This window comes from Myiozetetes cayanensis, unplaced genomic scaffold (assembly GCF_022539395.1).
Source record: "Myiozetetes cayanensis isolate MyiCay16 unplaced genomic scaffold, myiCay2020 scf21, whole genome shotgun sequence".
In the NCBI taxonomy this organism is placed as follows: Eukaryota; Metazoa; Chordata; class Aves; order Passeriformes; family Tyrannidae; genus Myiozetetes; species Myiozetetes cayanensis.
The window spans coordinates 8,235,759-8,254,242 of NW_026087423.1; the positions used below are offsets into that span (position 1 = coordinate 8,235,759).

The window sequence follows — 18,484 nt, forward strand, 5'->3', positions numbered from 1 at the left end:
TCCCTTTTTAAGGATTCACATGGTTATGTCTCCAGTGTTGCCAAGGGCTCTGCATTTGTGTTTTATATCAGATTTAAATACAAGAGGGTTGTTCTGTGTATTTTATCTGAATTATCCCTCAGAGAAAATATGAAAGGATTTTTTTTCTCATTTCATTTCTTTTACTTTTCCTCAGAGACTTTGAGTAAGAAATAAGCAGTTCTTAGAAATCCTTATCTGCTGACAGAAATGTGTGTGCAACAAATATCTGCTGTATTCAGTATATTCAGTATTCAAGTTCTACTGGGTCTTGTTAAATGTATTTTTAATCTTGTAGACCTATCAAGTCACCTGCTGGAATTGTGGCCTTCAGTCATGACAGACTTTGAATACCAAATTGGACACAACTAAATGCTAAGAAAGTGATTTTTGTTTCATTTTTTTTCATCTTTGACCAGTTTGGGTGTGAGGATCTTTGTTTGTTCAACATCAAAACAAGCTCATAATTAAAAAAAAAAAAAAATCTGCATTTTGAGATCAGGACTGGTCCCAGGATTGATGTGCTTTGTGCACATGGTCACTCCATAAGTTTTTTCCCTGTATTTGAATTTGGCAGAGCATTAAATGCTGGTGTGTTTTCCTGCTTCAGGTTGGGGGGACAAAAGCTGGAGTTGTGCGTTTTTTGGGAGAGACAGACTTTGCCAAAGGCGAGTGGTGTGGAGTGGAGCTGGATGAGCCCCTGGGAAAGAACGATGGAGCCGTGGCCGGAACCAGGTTGGTCCATCTTCCATTTACCTCCTGAGGTTCTCCTCTGTGGTCTCTCTTGGTTTTTAACATCTCCCTGAAGCTCCCAGTGGAGGCAGGGAGGCTGCAACCCCCAGGGTCTGCTGATGGATGGCTGCAATTCTGGGCTGCCTCCATTGCTCCGAAAATCCGGATCAACCCCCCATTCATGGGATGAGCTGATCTCTCCTACTGCCATGTGGGTTCTATTCACAGCCTGGGGATGGAAAGCCCAATTTCCTGCATTTTGAACACCTGCTTGATTTCTGAATGCTCAGTGGAGGAAATCTCTGCATAGCTGAGAGCTGTACTTGAGGGAAACCTTCCTGAATCCCAGGGGCTGAAAATTCCTGGACAGCAGTTGCCTCATTGCTGAGGTTGGAATTAGTGGAGCTGCTTCCTCCAATGTCACACTTAGAAAGCATTAATTCCCACCACAGTGGGACTTCCTTTCTGATTTGCTACAAGGAACAGTTTTTTACCTCCTTAAAAAAAGATTTTAAAAGGATTGGGCCACCTTAACATGGGGGATCACAAACTTATCAATGGGGTTTCTTTATATGTAATCAAAGGTATATATTCTGTATAATCAAATATGCATAAATAGTATCCATGTAATATGAAACTATTTGATCTAATGAAAATCTGCTGCTTATTTCTAACTCTCAGCCATCACATATTTTTGGCAGCTCAGAAGGAGAAGAAAGTAAAACTGACTGACTCTGAATGGAACGTTTTTAGGAAATAGAGCTACAGCTCAAGTGGAATTTCTGCAGTCTGATATAATCATCCTTCAGCCTCTCAAAGTCTCTTTTCCAAAAAAAATCTGATTGCAGTGTAGTGTAGATAAGAGACACCAGCAGTCCCGTTGATGCTCTCAGACTCCCGAGGCGCAATTCTTCGTGGAGCCCAACCCGTGCATGCGAAAAGAAGTCGATTCACGCTCTCATCTCTCTCCTTTGCTTTTCGGAAGGTACTTCCAGTGCCAGCCCAAGTACGGATTGTTTGCCCCCGTGCACAAGGTGACCAAGATCGGCTTCCCCTCCACCACCCCTGCCAAGGCCAAGGCCGCCGTGCGGAAGGTGCTGCCGACGCCGCTGAAGCGCAGCCCCAGCGCCTCCTCCCTCAGCTCCCTCAGCTCCGTGGCCTCTTCCGTAAGCAGCAAGCCCAGCCGTACAGGACTAGTAAGCTCCTTTTTCTGTTGCATGCTCCCCATCCCCTCAGGAATGCGCGGGAATCCACAGGAATCCACGGGAATCCACGTGCCCGTGGTCGGGCATCAAGATGAGAGCACGTTGATCGAGATGAGAGCACGTTGATTGTGCTGGTTCCACCCAAAGCATGCACGAGGGAAGGAAATCTTAGCTAGCCCTGGAGACTTGAATGTCAGCTGAGTGTTTGAACATTTAACACCTAGAGAAAATATTTGGAATGTTTAATTCAGGCTAACGGAGTGATTGCAGTAAGAAAGGGGCTTATGTGGCACCAGCAAACTGGAATCTCCATCAATTGCTCGTTTTCACTGCCTCTCTCATAAGAGGTTTGTGTTTGAGCTAAAGCTTCCACGGATCTCAGCTGCCACTTATTTTATTAAGCAGGAGGCTTCAGATTGTCTAAGATGCTCCAAATTTTAATGGTAAAGAAAGGAAATTTCTTTGCAAAAGAGATTGAAAGGGGTGAGGCAGCTGAGAAATGCAGAAGTAGCAGTTGCTGGGTCTTTGCTGACAAGAAGCCTCTTTCTTTTCTTTTAGGTTTGGTTTTAATCTGTGAATTCATAAAGGTTAATGTTGCCAAGTGCAGTGGCTCAGGTGAATTCTAACAGTACTAATTCCACCTAATACACTTACTGTGGGTTCTTTTGAAGTTGCTCTCTTACATAAATGTTCTAATCTTGGGTTGCAGCAGGAAGACGGAAATCTGGGAAAGCTGAATTTTGGGAAGTCTCTTTTAAGGCAACGAAAAGCACAGAAATATTTGGGTTTTTCCACAGTCACCCTAGATTTATTTTTTTTTGTTGATTTTTTTTTTTGGAAGCCAAAGTCCATAAGTGCATCTAATTAGCAGGGGGTGACTCCCAGTGGTGTGGAAGTGGCTCTCTGGGCCGGTGTCCCACTGACCAGCAGGTGCAGAGGTGACTTACCCTGCTCCTGCGGGACTGAAGCAGATTACAGAGGTCAGCAGCTGGTCAGGCCACTGGGGTTAATACCTGACCACAAAAAGGATTTTTATTTGGCACAAACTCTGGGACTTCGTTTCTTAATCCAGTGTGGAAGTTGCACTTGCAGCTGCAGAGTGCCCTCTAGTTTGGGATCACTGTACTGACACGTGGAGCTGCCTCAATCCACGAGGAAAAGCATAAATATGGACTCCAGTGTTCTATTCCATATGCTGTGATCCTCTAAGTTACACCTTGTGAAGGTCTCAAATATATTTGCTTATTTTGCCTCTGTTGTGCTCCAGGGATTTTGCACGATTTGGGCTCATAAAGCACAAAGCTTCTGTAATCCATTCTTTCTGGAATTAAAATCCCATCTTTCTTCCAACTGTTTCTCTCAGGCAACGTGAACATTTGGTGGCCATTCAAGTTAAAAGGATTGCCTGAATAATTCGGGGACTTTTCCTTTAAAAGTTAAGCTGCTGAGGAAACAAGATTTCCTGAAACCACTTCTGACACAGCAGACTTTTTGTGCAGCAGCTTTTAAGAAAACTAAAACTTCCCTGAACAGTGCTGGACTCTCTGCTCAGTTACTCAGGGCTCTTGCTGTTCTTCCTGTGCAAGAAAAGCAACTGTCGGGTGATTTAATGGTAAACTGGGGAAAATAAAGTCATTTAGGTGGAAAAGGAGGAGGTCCAGCAGGTCACAGGAAGCGTTTGCTTTACTAACCCCGTGTTTGGAGTGTGCAGAGATATCCCAGTTTCCTCTCTCTGGAGGCAGAGTGGGTTTTTTTAATGCCTTTCCTTTGTGAAGTTGACAGAAACCTCTTCCCGGTACGCCCGGAAAATCTCGGGAACCACGGCCCTGCAGGAGGCCCTGAAGGAGAAGCAGCAGCACATTGAGCAGCTCCTGGCAGAGAGGGACCTGGAGAGGGCAGAGGTGGCAAAAGCCACGAGCCACGTGGGGGAAATGGAGCAGGAATTGGCCCTGGTTCGGGATGGACACGACCGGGTAAGGGGACAGGGCTGCTCCTAAACAGGGAGTAAGAGGTGTTGTTCTAAAAGTGAAGTTATCCATTCTATCTCTCTAAATAATAATATCCATCTACATCAATATGATATGATAATTACCCCCATATCTCCATAATCCATATCATTCCTCCCTGTTGCTCAGCACGTCCTGGAGATGGAGGCCAAAATGGACCAGCTGCGGGCCATGGTGGAGGCAGCTGACAGGGAGAAGGTGGAGCTCCTCAACCAGCTCGAGGAAGAGAAAAGGTACCCACAAATGTCTTCAGGAATTATGAATTCTCTTCAATCAGGCCTTGCATTGGTGACTTTCAGATGTGCAATGAATTTTGAACAGTGGGCAGTTACTGTGTTTAATAAAGGGAAAAAAACACCCTCCAGTTTGAAGAGGGGAAACCAAAGAAAGTGGGTTTGCTCAGAGGCTTAAAATGATTGTTTATAACTGATTTTTGTGCAACTCAATGCTTGTACTGGTTGTTTTCAACCATATTTTATTCCTCCTGATATGAAATGAATGGCTGGTACCTGATCTTTTTGAAACACTTCTCTTCCACTTCCAAATGAAAATGTTGATCATCTCATTTCCTGACAGTTCTGGATTAGGAATTTACATTTAATTCTCTTGTGAATAATTCATTACTGTTACTCATGTCTCTATAGGGTCTGCCTCTTGCAGGAGAATCATCAAAGCCATTAATTCTAATGCCTTTTCTAATTCCCTTTCATAACCATTAGAGGAAAGAACTGAGATTATCAAATAGGTGAGGTGGGGTTGGGAGAGGAAATGGTCTGATAGAATTGTTGGGTCAAGGTTAGGTGAGGAAATTGTGATAAATTGATTTAGTGGGTTTGGAATGCTTTTGAAGAGTGAAGTCTGTTTGGAAACCCCCTGTGAATGTGTCCCTGGAACCAGACAGTGTTGGCCTCTCTGAGGGGCTTAAAACTGGAGGTCACAGATGAGAAAATGCAGTGGTAAAAAGGGCAATTCCTTTACAATTTTCCTGCTGCCTTTTCATGGGACCCAATGGAACAGAATCTGCAAAACAAACAGTTGAGTTTGGTCTGGAATTATTTGTATGTTCCCCCAACCACTCCAGGCTTATTTTCCCTGTGTTGTGAGTTTGGATCAGTCTCAGCAGTGACCCAAAGTCAGTCTTTAATCCCCTATTTCCCAAAGCCCTGCTGGGACCCACTCCCAGTCCCAAATCCTTATTCTTTTATTTTAGACTCCCATCACTTGTAACTCTGTTTGCAGCAATGATTTCTGTATCTGTCAGCCAAGCTCTGTGTGTCATTCCAAGGAAAGGGGACATCCTGGGATATACCAGAGTCAGGGGAAGGGAGCAAAACTTCTTACAAATTTGATTTTAAGTCAGATTTTGGCTTCTCTCCTCCGTGATCCCATTCTAAGACTCCTGTGTGGGCAAGGCAGGGCCTGTGCTCCCCTTCTGCATCTTGCAGTTCATGCTGACCCCCAACATATTCCTCTGTCCTGGAGGTTGGATTCAGTGTGCCCAGCACACTGCCAGGCCTGTGGATATTTTGGATGTGTCCTAAATTTCTGCCTGTTTTTTAGATGAGTGGTAGAATATACAGAATATGAGACCAAACTGTTCATTTCAATCACCCCTCTCGAGGGTGAAAGAATGAGAGAACCAGTGATGATTTAAAGGGTGAAAGAACGAGAGAACCAATGATGACCTAAAGGTTTTCTTTTTAATTCATCAGAAAATAGAACAAAACACATTTTCCAGAGTAGCAGGAAGGACAGAGGCCCCCCTTTGGCAGTGAGGGTGTTTAAAGGACGCCGTTTTCCCTCCCTCTGGTGCTCCCTGGCAGAGATTTCTCCTGGCAGTTTTTGCTGGGGTGACGTCCCTGTAGTTCTGATTTCCACTGGGAATGAGTTGGAAAGCGTTTTTCTTCCAGAGTTACCTGGATTTTAACGAGTTGTCCCCACAGGAAAGTTGAAGACCTTCAGTTCCGGGTGGAAGAAGAATCCATTACCAAAGGAGACCTCGAGGTAAAACATCTCCAGCTTTGTAAACAGGATATTTAGGGGGGCACAGAAATGCGTTTAGTTTGGGTTAAGAGCACTTTTCTCTGGAAGAGAAAGGCAGGAATGATTAAAAAATGCACTGCCCAGTTCTGCAATCCTTGAGTAAATTGTCCTAAAACTGCAGGATTGCACCCCAAATTCCATGCATTTCTGCAGTGGCTGTGCTGTGGAATGGCTGTAGTTGTTCAGAGTAATTAAATTAAATTCCTAGAAACTTCAGCCTTTTGGTGTTAAACCAAAACAAACACAGAGTCGTTCTGAAGTTCTGAAATTACAAGTTAATATCTAGACCTTTGAAAGTGAATATTAAAGGCTGAGTCCTGTTTGATCAAATTTTTGAGTGATCCCTGGATTGATGAGGAGTGTTTTGTCCTGAGAGGGTTGCACATCAAATGTCAACAGCAATGCATGTGTGCAACTTTCATCCTCCTACTGGTGGCATAATTATAATGTTGGGCCAAACACAGTGTGTTATTACACAGTCAGAAGAGAAAACATTTCATAAGGGATTGCTCTCAGATACTTGAACACTACCAGTTTTTATCCCAAAATTCAAATTAAAAAGCAGAATTCTTTTTAGTTGTTCTGTTGTTGTCTAATTAGAAAAGTTCTTGCACAGCATAAAATACAAATATAATTAACTTGTGTTACTGTAAAACATTTATGATTTCAGTGAAGCCTTATGAAAATTGTTCATTTCATGTAACATTTCTTTTATTTTAGTCTTCCATTCATTTTAAGATACCTATCTAGACTCTTCATAGAACACTCCTTTTATTGTTTAATCCACGGAGATATTTGAGTTTTTCATTTTCTGGTAAATCGGTCGATAGTTGCGACAAACCATCTTAAAGCCTCTGGTTTGTCAAGGTGCGTAACTGGGAGTTTAAACCCAATTCAGGCTGATGAAACGTGTCCTGTTGCTTGTGTTGGAACGTCCGTGCTGAGTCTGCAGGTGAAACATTTCTGTTTGTTTTCAATTTCACTGATAGCGAAAGAGGCAGATTTCGGAAGACCCTGACAATGTAAGAGGGCACTTCAATGTGCAGAGACCCCCCCTGTTAACAGATTGTGTGCAGAAAACGCTTCTACTGATTCACTAACTGCATAATCTGTTATTGAAACCTCGACTCTGGTATTTGTGTGCATGTTGTTGCTTCCAGAGCAATTCTGGCATTTACTGGAAGGGTTGTGTGGAGTGACTAAACCCCCGTTAACTGAGACAAGCTGAGCGTGGCATTTGGGTTCTTTAGGGTCCAACCTGTGGCACCCACTGGAGAGTGCAGGCCCATCACTGAAACAGCCTTCATTTGATGGAGGATTGCAGGTGTTTTCTTCACAAGCCCTGCCTGTTTTCCTCTGAGCTCCTGCTGCTGCTCAGTGGATGTGAAGTGCAAGTAGCCAATTAATCGTTCTGTCCCCACCTCCCCTTAGCTGTTTTCCCTTTCTGGCATGAAATGCCGAAGGGGAGAGATGATAAAACCCCCCTGAACCGTTAGTGTGCAAAGCTGCCTGATTTTACTGTAGCTTCTCTTGAATTATGTAGGAAATGGCCTTGCCAGGCCTGAGCAGCCCCTGTGCTGCCACAGCCCGGGAGAGAGAGGAGCTTTAAGGGAAAGTTTCTCCCAGGCTGCCTCCTCTGCTGCATCCCCAGCCAAGATAGGAAGTTCTCAAGGCTGAAACTGCTTTCCTGGGCGTTCTTGGTGTTTTAATCTCCACTAATGATGATGTGTCAGGATAACTCTGCATGTGCCTTCCTCTCTCTTTGTGCGCTCCTGGATTAATCCTCTCCTGATTTCACTGTCCTGATTTTTCCATCAAAAATGGACATCTTTGCCCTCCAAAGGAGAGAAGTGGGTGATCACTTGGTTTTTTAGGCTGATCCTTCAGGATCTCAGTGGTGTTCTGGGACTGTTTTCCCAGCCCAGAGGGACTGGAGGGGTCTTGCCCCATCCTGGAAGTATCATCAGCATTTCTGGCTTCAGCACAATTTCCCACCTTGGGGAACTAACAGTGAGGTTTATTCTGAAGAGAAAGAGCAGTCACGAGTGCTGCAAAGAGCTGATGTCCAGTCTCTGAAGTTTGGGTGGAATTCTTTAGGATTCCAGGCAGAGAAAAGCTCATCCCATTCCCACGTCACCGATCCAGCTGCAAAGGTTGGAGAAGGGGAAGATGCTTCCTTCGCTTTTGCTGTCTGAGTTTTGGTTTCCTGGTTTTCTTTGCCATCAAAGTTAAGGGTTTTACAATCAAATTCTTCTCTTTCTGCTCTTCTCATTCACTGTGCTCTGGGTTTCCTCAAGGAGAACCATAATCAGTGGGAATTCCTCTCTACATAATGATCATTTGGAATGATTCCAGATTTTGCAGTGATTTTTACCTCAGGGAAACTGGAGCCTGTCCCTTGGGAATCAGACATGATTAAAGGATAATCTCTCATGCTCTAAATGGGGAAAAAGGTGTCCAGCAAAGATCTCCAGAGTATTATTTTTTTCAACCTTTTATTTCCATTTTGGTAGGATTTTTTTAACTTGTTCCCATTTGTAAGAGATGAGTCTTAAAAAGAACCCAGTAACCAGTAATGGTGGATCTGATCTTTGCACTAATAAAACAGTCTATAAAATTACTGATCAAAGTGTTTGGGTTTAATGTAGCATAGAAAAACATATTCAGGGAGAATTCTGCAACTATCAGGTTTGGGATTTCTTGGTTTTTAGTAGATCCTTTGAGTTAGAGCAAGGAAGGTACAGGTTTCCAAGTTTTAAAATAGATTACTTTTCATACTTACAATTTTGGTGTGGATCAGAACTAATACTGACCTGTGTCAGAATAAAAACCTGAATGTAGCCACTTCCAAAACAGTTATTTCCCTTAGAACACTTAATTCCATTTTCAAAGCCTGTGGGCAGCAAAAAGTGGAATTTATGTTCTTGTGGAGCATTTTCCCCCCTATCCACTGAAGATCTTCTGAGAGAGAAACACTTTCATAAAACAGATCTAAGAAGCAACTTTCAGTGGTGGTGGATTTTGGTGTCCTTAAGTAACCAAGTAACTCCATGGTAACACAGCCAACTGCTTCCAGCTGGGAAAAAGGTTTAAAGAATTATCTCCCCAGATGTCTGCATGCTTTGGGAAGGAGGATAACCTGCTGCTGTCAGGAGGAATTCTGTCTTTGGAGAACAGGCCTGGAGCAAAAGAAGAGGCTCCTCCCATCCCATCCCATCCCACTTGCTCTGCAGGGCCCACAGAAGGTCCTTGGCTGCTGGGCCTGGTTTGAGGGCAGCACTGAGCAGCTTTTCCCTCCCATCACACAGCTCTGCAGGGTTTGGTGTCACTGCAGAGGTGGGAGAAGCAGCAGGTCCTGCCACCGACCCACACAGCTGCCCTTGGGTTCCTGAATCAATCCTGTTTGGGTTCATCCAATCCCATGCTCCCAGTTCAGGTTCCAGGGCTCTCCTCTGTCCATCCTGGTTTAGTTGTGAACTGTGTTACTTGCTCTGCAGTGAATTACCTGGGCAGTCCAGCTGTGTGGACAGAACCTTCATCAGCACCCATGGGTGCAACTTCCTTGGTTAATAAATCTTTCACCTTCACTCATCTTCTGGACATCCACCTTGTTCCCACCGTGGCCAAGCCTGGAAAGCTGCTCTGTTTGCAGAGGACCCTGTGAAGCATCAGCAGGTTTCCCCAATCCTTTTCACTTGGGTTGTTCAGTAAATTTAAAGAAGGACAGTTCTTGAATCTCTGCACTTCAGAAATAGGAGGCTCTTACTTCTTTATATTCCTCTTTCCTTTTTTCTCTTCCCCACTTCAGAGGTGCAGATCAGCAGCTCAGCTGAAGGTGCAGCTCAGCTCTGAACTCCCTGCTGGGCTTTACCTGCACCTCCCAAACCTCGGGATCCCTTGCAGGCCTCTGGCAGCCTCTGGATAACAAACCAGAATATCCAATATTCTGTGTTCTTGCTAAAAATTCCACCTGTTGGAAGCAAAAGGCAGGAGGTACCTGCTCTCTTAGCTTCATCTGTGTCCTGCTCCTCTTTGGGAACCTCTTAGAATTCCAAAGGTCTTGCTTTCTTTTTCCTTACTTCCACATCTGGTTGGATATATTTAGACTTCTGGGACTGCAGGGCAACCAGGCTGATTCTTACCTGCTTTGGGGGAAATCTTGTGACTTAAACAAGTACTTGTTACTTGTTTCCTTCCTGGAAGAGGAGAGGGAAAAACCAGGAGGGGTTTGGAGTTCTAGACAACCCCTCTCTTTCTGTTTAAATAATTCAAATCATAGTGGCAAATGAACCTTCATGTTCCCAGGTCTTGGCTAAGAGCAGTTTTATAGCTGGGACTTGAGGGACAGCTACTATAAAAAACCCCAGGAAGTTAAAAGTTTGGATTTGTCACATGAGCTTCAGTGTGGAATTGGTGTCCCCTGGTTAATAAATAAATTATTTATAAAATAAACCCAGCACGTTAAAAGGGATGACAAGGAAAGGGACCGACCATCCTGTTAGAACAGGCAGAGATAGATATGCACATATATATATTATTTTTTATTACATAACTACTCTAATTGGTGCTGAAAACCTCCTGTACTGATAAATAACTCCTACTCAGCTGCATGAACCCTTCTCGTCCCCGTCCTTCCGTTTGCCATTTATTTCCGTTTGCCATTTCCATTTACCGGTCGATTGATTTCGCCACCGTCCATCCGTCCATCCATCCATCCACCCAGCCCTTTCCGCCCACGTTCCTCATCCGTAGCATTTCCCTGTCCATTCTCTCCACTGCATCCTCTCTGCTCATCACTGGTAGAGGCCTCTGGCAGCACGGCCTGCATGTGGCTCCCTCCTGTCGTGCTGGCATGTGATGGTGGCACCGTTGTGTCTCTTCCTCTCCCTTTTCACTAACAGACGCAGACCAAACTGGAGCATGCCCGCATTAAGGAGCTTGAACAGAGCCTGCTCTTTGAAAAGACCAAAGCTGACAAACTGCAGAGGGAGTTAGAAGACACTAGGGTAATGGATTTCACTCTTTGGATACCGGCACTGCTTGGTGTGGGGGACGGTGCTGGTGGCACGCACTGGGCGTGACGCTCAGCCGGCGTTCCGTGGAGCTGGAGCGCTGCAGGAATTAGCTTTGTTCTTGGGGGAGGGGTGGATGTGTGTGCCTGTACACGGGGCCTCTCTCCTGGAGGAGCTCAGGTAAGACGCCTTCCCACGGCAAAATTCACACTCAGTTCTGAATGTGGCAAAATGGGACCGTGAATTGACATAAACCGGCAAAATGGGGCCGTGAACTGACATAAAGGAACCTCCACTGGTTCATTTTAAGATGTAGCAAAGTTCAGGAAACCCCTCCAAAAAAAAAATAAGATTGAATGTGCCAATCCTTTTAACACCAACTCAGTATTTGGGGCTTGGTTTCTGAGGTCTTGAGGAGTTGCTGTACTTCTTGCTTGGCTAAATCCTGGTTTGCAGGGCCCTTTTAGCTCTTTTTTTAACCACCAGTGACATAATCTCTTAATGGATGTCCCAGTAGCATTAGTAATACTGCTGCCTGCTAAAATATTACTGGATATACTTTAACCCAAGGCAGAAGTTCAGCAGATGTCCATTCTAAAGGATATATATAAATATATATATTTACACACACACACAGATATCTGTGCTCACACATGGGGATTTTCTTGAAGTTGAGGTAGGATGAATAAAAACCCTCAGGATGAATATAAACCCCAGAACACACTCTGAAATAAGTACTTTTAAAGAGCAATTGCAGGTAAGTAATATTTTTTTTTCAGGATGATGAAAAAATTATTCTAATTATATTATAATTATTATTATAATAAGGAGGTTGAAACAGTAACTTTCTAATTAGAGTTAATTGTGGGAGCTCTGCTGTGGCACAAAGTGCTTCGACAGCCAGTGGAAAGCTCAGATAGTGAGAACACTTTTTCCAGGACAGTTAAGTGGATGTGGAAGGAATTTCAGAAGATTTATAGGCTGAAGATGTGGTTGTAATTTTCCCTGACATCTCAGAGCTGGGATGAGATTAATTTGGAGGCCTTATTTCAACAAATAAAGACCTCAGGGTTCTGTCTTCTTTCCCAGTCTGCTTAAAATGGTCCTGAGAAACACTCTGCTAACCATTGCTAATACACATCAGTGCACTTTGTAAGTTGTTCAGCAAGTTGTCATCTCTAGGTGACTTCAGAAAAATGGATGTAACTAAATTCCACCCTTGGAGAGATCATAATCTGTATTTAATACAAACTTGTGGCCGTTTTTCCTTTCTCGAGGCAGTTTGCGACACTCGGTGGATTCTTTGCAGCGAGGCCTGGGTGTCTTTGTGTTCAATGTATCTTTGATAATTCTTTCTTCCTTTTTTTAAACACTGTTGATCACAGGTGGCCACGGTGTCAGAAAAGTCCCGTATCATGGAGCTGGAGAGGGATCTGGCCCTGAGGGTGAAGGAGGTGGCCGAGCTCCGGGGGAGGTTGGATTCCACTAAACACGTGGATGACGTGGATACTTCTCTGTCCTTGTTACAAGAGATCAGCTCTCTGCAAGAGAAAATGGCAGCAGCTGGCAAAGAACACCAGAACGAGGTGAATTCCCTGAGGGAGAAGTTTGGGGTCAGCGAGGAAGCCCTGCAGAAAGAGATCAAATCCCTGTCGGCCTCGAACGAGAGAATGGCCAAAGAAAACGAGTCCTTGAAATCCAAGCTGGATCACGCCAACAAGGAGAACTCCGAGGTGATCGAGCTGTGGAAATCCAAGCTGGAATCTGCAATTGCCTCCCATCAGCAAGCCATGGAAGAACTGAAAGTGTCCTTCAGCAAAGGGGTGGGGGCTCAGACGGCAGAGTTTGCAGAGCTGAAGACTCAGATCGAGAAGATGAAGTTGGACCACGAGAGCGAAATGTCCACTTTCAAAGCGAAGCAGGAGAGTGAAAGGTCCCACCACCTGAAAGAGGTGGAGGCCCTGAAAGCCAAACTCTTGGCAGTCACCGAGGAGAAAGAGCAAAGCCTGGAAAGCCTGAAGAGCAAACTGGAAAGTGTGGAAGATCAGCACCTTGTAGAAATGGAAGACACTTTAAACAAATTACAGGAAGCTGAGATAAAGGTAAAGGAGCTAGAGGTACTGCAAGCCAAGTGCAGTGAACAAACCAAAGTTATTGATAGTCTTACACCACAGATCAAAGCTGCTGAAGAAAAGCTTTTGGACCTTGCTGCACTTCAGAAAGCCAATTCTGAAGGTAAATTGGAAATCGAGAAACTTAGCAAGCAGCTTGAGGCAGCTGAGAAACAAATTCAGACTTTAGAGACTGAAAAGGTTGATGGAATTAGCCAGGTTTGTATCAACATCCATCCTTTTCTTTTGCTTTTCCTTTTGTTTGACATCTGTACTGTTTTAATCTGCAAACACATCACAGGAGAAAGGAGTTTTACTGGTTGTGTATCTTGGTGCCATCTGAGGAGGTTTAGGAGGGAGCGTTCACCGGGTTGGGTCTCAGCAGGATTTTAGTGCTCCATCCTCAGCAATGAGCAACAGGAAAAGGTTCCCTCTGCTCCTTCTTGCTGCAGGCTGAAAAACTGAAAGCTTCCTGTTGTGGAAAAGTTACTTTGGTGGCTTATCTGGGGAGGAGATGCCACACATCCTGGGGCTCCAACTTCGGTGACAGGGACACTCAGATGAAGTGACCTCGGGCTCAGTGGGGAAATGTTCCCTCTGGGGCCTCGCCCCTCATCTGACCAGGTGGTGGAAGAGATGGTTAAAAACAAAAGGAAGCAAAAAAGGTCCTGGTGGAGCTTTTCCTGCAGCCCAGGGTGTGCAGGGGTGTTGTTGGCCCTGCTTCACAGCAGGTTGAGCCCCAGCCTGCAGTGAGATGCATCTGACCATTGACCATCTGATACACTGGGATGGATGAAATCTCTCCTTGAAGCTGAGTGCCAGTGCCTGCAAGTTGTCCCACCACTGGAGCCAGGGAGAAAAGTGCTGAGATGCCACTTAATTTTTGGGGTTCCCCCTCAATCTGCGCATGACCCACCAAGCTGGAGCTCTCACTGTCAGAGCAGTGGCAAAGTGACTGGGAAAAGCTTTCCTAAACCTTCAGAGATGGCTCCAAGATCCCAAATTTCTACCTTTGACTCTCCTTTTTTGAGGTCACACTGGGTTTCTGCATCACCCCTGGTGGTCAGAAGCCCTTGGAAAAATCCCATCCTGCTGTGTGGATTGATCTGAACAACCAATTGAAGCCCAAATTAATCAGTTTTAAAAAAAATCAAAACAATAAAGAACCCAAACTACTGATTGAACTGATGCTGTTACTTTGGTTTGAGATTTTGAATGTACTCAAAAGCATCAGACATTAAATGTCTTCACCATCGATTCCAAAAAGCTACATTGTAATGATTTGAAATCTCTTCCAAGATCCAAGTGCTGTGATGTTTGTGTCATCAGTGGAAATCTGCTCCACTCAGTTATCATTTTATTTTATTTTATTTTAATTTGTCATCTTAGAGTGATTTTAATGTTACAGTTTCTTTCTTTCAGATTCACCTTTTAATTTTCCTGAGTTTTCACTCATGTTTGTCATTTTATTTTGCTCCATTTCACCCCCTTTGTTAGGCCAGTAACCTGGCCACAGAACTGCAGGGCAAAGAGCAAAAGCTTCTTGACCTTGAGACAAACTTGAGTGCAGTAAATCAAGTTAAAGATTCTTTGGAAAAGGAACTTCAAGTTTTGGTGAGTAAAAACCCCCAAATTTTGACTTTACTCTTTGAATTTTGGGTTTTCCTGGTGAGAGTGTCGTTGAAATCTGTGGATCAGCTCGAGCAAAGCCTTTCCAGAGCTGCTTTCCTCAGGGAAAGAAGGCAAGGAAGGGGTTCATGGATAATGGGTGAAAAGAGCATTTCCTTGAGACAGGTGTTTTGTGTAAATAAAACTCACCTGTTTATGGATTGCAGAATTGAACTAAAACTAAATCAAAAGCAGTCTGGTGTTTTGGACTACTCATTAAGGAACACGTGGCCCTTAATTATAAGTGTTTTAATGACTGTTACACACTTCTTACAAGTGGTTTTTTAAGACATTTTTCATCTGACTTCTTGTTTTATGAATTTATCTAAATTTTCAAATATTCTTTCCCTGGGTGGGATTTTCCTGAGGAACTGCATTGGAGTAGTAACAAAAAAAATGGGCTTTTTGTTTTCACTTTCCATGACCAGTGGTAAAATAATTCACACTTGTCTTCCTCAATATCCCCCTTTTTCTTCCCTGTCTGGCATCAATTCTTGCTGGAAAACACTGGTGGGGGGTGGATCACAGGTGTCACTGTGCAGCCTGTGAGCAGCAAGGGTAGAGACCCCCAAATCAGGTTTCCTACCCCAGAGAAGTTGCTGGAATGTCGAGGGACTCCCTTGCAACCAAGGCAAGGGAAGATCTTGCTTTGTGTTGCTGAACGATCAACTTCAGATCTCTTTGTGCTGGGAGCAAACACTGCTCCATTTTGTGCCTGACAAACACCTACAATAAATTCAGTGGTTGAGCTGTGCTGTCCCCACCAAACCTCACCCTGGGTTTTTATCCCTTTTGCAGAGAGAAAAGTTCACCAGTGCAGCCGATGAAGCGAAAAACGTCCAACAAGCTATGCAAGGTACGTGCTGCTGAAGTGACCAGAGCCCCAAACCTGCAGGGATTTCGTGCCAAATAAAGAGGATTTAAAATGCTCTCAGATTTACACCTGCTGGCACAGCACTGGCAGTGGCTGTGGAAAGGCCAGGGTTACTTGCAAGCCTCTAAAAGAGCAGCAGTCCTGGCGAGCAGGTGGAATCCTCTGCGTCTCAGCAGTTATTTACTAACTTTTGTTTCTCAAAATTTACCTTGCCTTTAGAAACGGTGACAAAACTGACCCAAAAAGAAGAGCAGTTTGCACTCATGTCTTCAGAACTGGAACAGCTCAAGTCCAGTCTGACAGGTAAGGAGGGCTACAATGGGATGTTTGGAGCAGCTTTGTGCTTTGTGCTGTGCCTCCTGGAGTTGGTGAAATGCTTTTCCCAGTGCCTGTGCCTTCCAAGGAAGGGCTTTTGTGTGGGCTGTGAGGAGTGACCCAGCACTGATGATGCCAGTGCTCAGGAGATGGTGCAGTGAGGCCCAGCATTTGCTGCCTGGGTGTGTTTAACTCAATCCTTCAATTCTTGTTTGACATCATTGCAACAAACCCACCCTGTGGGGATGGTCAGACCCCAGGCAGAGGCTCAGGGACCACCCTGGGGGGTTCCAAACATGAACAGTTCCCTCTCAGCCTCGTCCACAACCCCTGTGCTCTTTCTGAGGACACCAAACCGCCGGCTCAGCCTGGTTGTCACCTTCCCCTCTCACAGGAGGCCTTACTGTGTCCTTGTCAGTGTAAAACCAGCGCAGAGGGACCTCAGGCGTGCCCTGTGCCCCCAAGCCAACCTTGCATGGGACTGCAGGAGGGATCCCAGGGCTGGGGGTGGCAGTGCCTGCCCCACACTGAGTCATTTTGTCACCGCAGCTTCGCGTTGCCTTCACTGTTCGTGCTGTGCTGCCTTCCCCTCTGGCACAGCACAGCCTGTCCCCACCTCTGCTGGCCTGATGTGACTCAGTTGCTCTTTACTGTTCCTGAAGGGTTCTCAACCTTTTGCTTCAGTTCAGTCGCAAGTTTTAGTTGCGAGGTCTGGACATCAAATTGCAGTTTGGGGCTCTTCACCAGAACTGCCCTTCCTCTTACATTTCCCAGCCTAACAAGCTTTGTTTTGCCCAGAGATGGAGAGGAAGCTGAAGGAGCGAGAAGAGAGAGAGCAGCAACTGGTGGAAGCTAAAGCCAAACTGGAAAATGACATTGCAGAGATCATGAAGTCCTCGGGGGACAGCTCTGCCCAGCTCACCAAGATGAACGATGAGCTGCGCTCCAAAGAAAGGTATTCCCTGCTATTTCCTCACTGCCAGGGCTTTGGGACACTAATTCCTCACTCCCACACTCCCAGCTCCTCATCTGATTTTCCTGTAAATATCTGAACAAGCTGCTCCCCTGTGTCACATTGATGTGACAGGTGAACTTAGTCCAGCAAGCTAAATTAATCAGAGCAGGCTCCTGGGAGTGGTTTGAAGAGCATCAAACATTTATAATTCCAAAATTCTTGTGGAATGTCTCATTGCCCAGAGTAAATGACCTTTTTAATAACCTAGACTGTTTTGTCACCGTGCTTCAGGATGACTTGATTACCTGATAAGCTCCATTTATTTGGATATATAAAAGACCTGGGTCACATTTTTTCCAGCAAGACAAAACATGTTTTCTTCCAAATAGAAATTGTTGTTCTTTACCTTTTCTCACCCCCAGACTGGGGGGTTGCTCTGGCAGCTGCTCTGCACGTGAGTGAAGAGCAAGTGCTTGGTCCCCCCTGTGGATATTGAATTTAGCAAAACATTTTCTTTATGTTAAATAATTAAATCTCTCTCTAAGGCTTGGACAGGATATAGAACTTCAGCATAACTCTGACTCTTTCATCTCTGTGCTTGTGGTGCTGTCAGCAAAAAGTGATGTCCTTTCATTTGGGCTTTCCAGGCAGTTGGAGCAAATACAACTTGAGCTCACAAAAGCGAATGAAAAGGCTGCTCAGCTTGAGAGGAACGTGGAGCAAACAGCCCAGAAAGCTGAGCAGAGTCAGCAGGAAACTCTCCAGATTCATCAGGCAGAACTGAAGAATCTGCAGGATCAATTAACAGACATGGTAAGGACTCTGAGAGCACCAAAGGGTGCGTGTGGCATCGTCCCACTGCTGCCTGACCTGTGCCTGCTTTGTCTGCCACCAGCAACAGCAAATCCAGAGCAGCCAAACTGAGTACAGAGATCTTCAGGCCAAGTATGAGAAGGAAAATTCTGAGCTGGTGGCCAAACACGATGCAGAAATCCAGGGGTTCAGGCAGAACCTGCTGAGTGCGGAGGAGGCTCTGAAAACTGCCCAGAGGAAAAACAGCGAGCTGGAAACACGGACCGAGGAGCTGAGGAAGGAAGTGGAACAGGCCAAAGTAGGTGGATTTTGTTACTCTGGGAGTAATTTGGAGTTGAAATCTTCCTGTCTCAGTGAATCCTTGGGGGTTTTTTGCTGCTTCAGCCTCTCATAGCAAGAGTTTTGCAGTGTTTTCCTCTTTGAGCTCTTCCAGGGTAGGTGGATATGGGCTGGGGAGGAGAAGCACACAGGACTAACTGGCTGTTAATTCTTCTCTAAATGACACAAGAATTGACAAAATCCAGTTGTTTGATGTTAACAATTTGTGCTCAGAGATATGTGCCTCAGCACAGTCACTTGCAGCCAAATGTAATTCCCTCTTTTTTTAAATGTTGAATTTGAAGATAAATCATGAGCTGTTTCATTCAGAAGTGCTGGACTTTCATTCTGTAGTCCCATAAGATCTGCATCTGTTCAGTGTGTAGCTTGACTTCAGTAATTTTAATTTTTCCT

General features: G+C 44.9%; 1 protein-coding gene across 4 annotated transcripts in view; it reads left to right on the forward strand.

The window, feature by feature from the left end:
• Positions 1-18,484, forward strand: part of CLIP1 (CAP-Gly domain containing linker protein 1) — a 57,831-nt gene that overhangs the window by 20,983 nt on the left and 18,364 nt on the right. For 2 of the 4 annotated variants that reach the window (XR_007629256.1, XM_050318156.1), the window contains exons 3-15: positions 629-753; positions 1,736-1,946; positions 3,731-3,928; positions 4,091-4,194; positions 5,905-5,965; positions 10,906-11,010; positions 12,402-13,346; positions 14,625-14,741; positions 15,594-15,651; positions 15,889-15,972; positions 16,783-16,939; positions 17,587-17,752; positions 17,835-18,050. Coding sequence is in view for 2 of the 4 variants with exons in the window: in XM_050318156.1 (XP_050174113.1) it covers positions 629-753; positions 1,736-1,946; positions 3,731-3,928; positions 4,091-4,194; positions 5,905-5,965; positions 10,906-11,010; positions 12,402-13,346; positions 14,625-14,741; positions 15,594-15,651; positions 15,889-15,972; positions 16,783-16,939; positions 17,587-17,752; positions 17,835-18,050 (2,547 nt within the window). In the remaining 2 variants the exon portion in view is untranslated. Of the gene's footprint in view, positions 1-628; positions 754-1,735; positions 1,947-3,730; positions 3,929-4,090; positions 4,195-5,904; positions 5,966-6,993; positions 7,027-10,905; positions 11,011-12,401; positions 13,347-14,624; positions 14,742-15,593; positions 15,652-15,888; positions 15,973-16,782; positions 16,940-17,586; positions 17,753-17,834; positions 18,051-18,484 lie in introns of all 4 variants that reach the window. The other 2 variants (XM_050318154.1, XR_007629257.1) reach the window with 2 other exon arrangements.